The 1175-nt window shown below is 40.0% G+C and overlaps 1 protein-coding gene across 1 annotated transcript in view; it reads right to left on the bottom strand.

Moving 5' to 3' along the window:
- Positions 1 to 1097, bottom strand: part of ptc (protein patched) — a 26959-nt gene extending 25862 nt beyond the window's left edge. Inside the window, exon 1 of the mRNA XM_017624126.1 lies at positions 537 to 1097. Within this exon, the coding sequence (XP_017479615.1) occupies positions 537 to 539 (3 nt within the window). The 5' untranslated portion in view covers positions 540 to 1097. The remainder of the gene's footprint in view (positions 1 to 536) is intronic.
- Between the last annotated feature and the right edge of the window lie 78 nt (positions 1098 to 1175).

The raw sequence follows: 1175 nt of genomic DNA, 5'->3' as shown, positions 1-1175 counted from the left end.
CATTTTTTTAAATGATTTCGTCATGCCATCTGTCGTTCGCTACTTTATTGAGTCTCTTGGAAATTAATAGTTTGCAAGTTTGTAGGGGCATTCCTATTTCACGCCAATTCATCGGCCTTACAGTTCCCCTCAATGTCGCAGTGTTACGGAACCCATATCACCTTATCGTAAAATTACTCAGCCATCTCGGTAAGAGATGTGAGGCGTTTCATCGCTACCATGGAGGTTTCTGACTGCTTCGTAAGCGATTTGATTGCCGTCTGGCTGACAGTTAAGATCTAGATATCAGCTTTGGATATTATATTACACTCTACCAGTTTGGTGGCTCTGTCGATTGCCATCAAATTCATCTAGCCATCAACCTAGGTTTTAGCTCCAAAAGACCAGCTCTAACTCACGGAGCAATCATATTTTAGTAGAATTTTGAGCAAGCTATAGAACAATGACCAAAACAATAGCAAAAACGTGTATGTACAATAAAAGCTATTTGCAGTTAGAAAACAGTTCAACAATTCCGCACTACATGTAAGACATACCATTTTGAGGCTAATTTCAGCTTTGACTCCTTGAGCTAGAATATAGGTTGGATCATATTATCGACGAGAGGTGGACCATTCGTACTAACAAATATAATTAAGTGCCTCTTTTGACCTTGTAAAGCTCCCGGCCTGAAGGTCTACCTGCCTCAAAAGCGCGCGAATTTATTGAGACTCGAGGATTGTATGTGGGATAGGATTATATGATTAGAAAAGTTGACATGATTAAAGCATGATATGAACCATTTACTCTCCATTTACCTGGTGCCGAAGAATGGAACAGAACATGTTGGATGTCTTCCTTATCTGTGATCAAAAAATTTCTGAAGTAATCGTTTCAAGGAGCACCTAATTTCTTCTTCTTTTTCAGCACCACAACCGTATTTCGGTTTGGACCGAACCGAAAAGCTTCGCCATTTGCTGTGTATAATCTCATTAGACAGCCAGCTGGTAAAAACCCAGTTGTTGCGTAGACATCTTGATTGCTGAAGTTAAGCTGAGACCTGAACATTATGTTGGAACATTGATGGCTGGATTTGGAAATAGTCAAGTGATGTCGCGAAGTCTCTACACACGTTCCAATTCAAGTGCCGCCAAATCGTATATGGTATAATAGCAAATGCATACATATGTTGTCCA

Source organism: Rhagoletis zephyria, unplaced genomic scaffold (assembly GCF_001687245.7).
Source record: "Rhagoletis zephyria isolate East Lansing unplaced genomic scaffold, Rhagoletis_zephyria_1.1 Rzeph_scaffold_00057, whole genome shotgun sequence".
Taxonomy (NCBI): Eukaryota; Metazoa; Arthropoda; class Insecta; order Diptera; family Tephritidae; genus Rhagoletis; species Rhagoletis zephyria.
The sequence above is the reverse complement of the archived record's forward strand: the minus strand, read 5'-3'. Positions and strand labels throughout refer to the sequence as shown.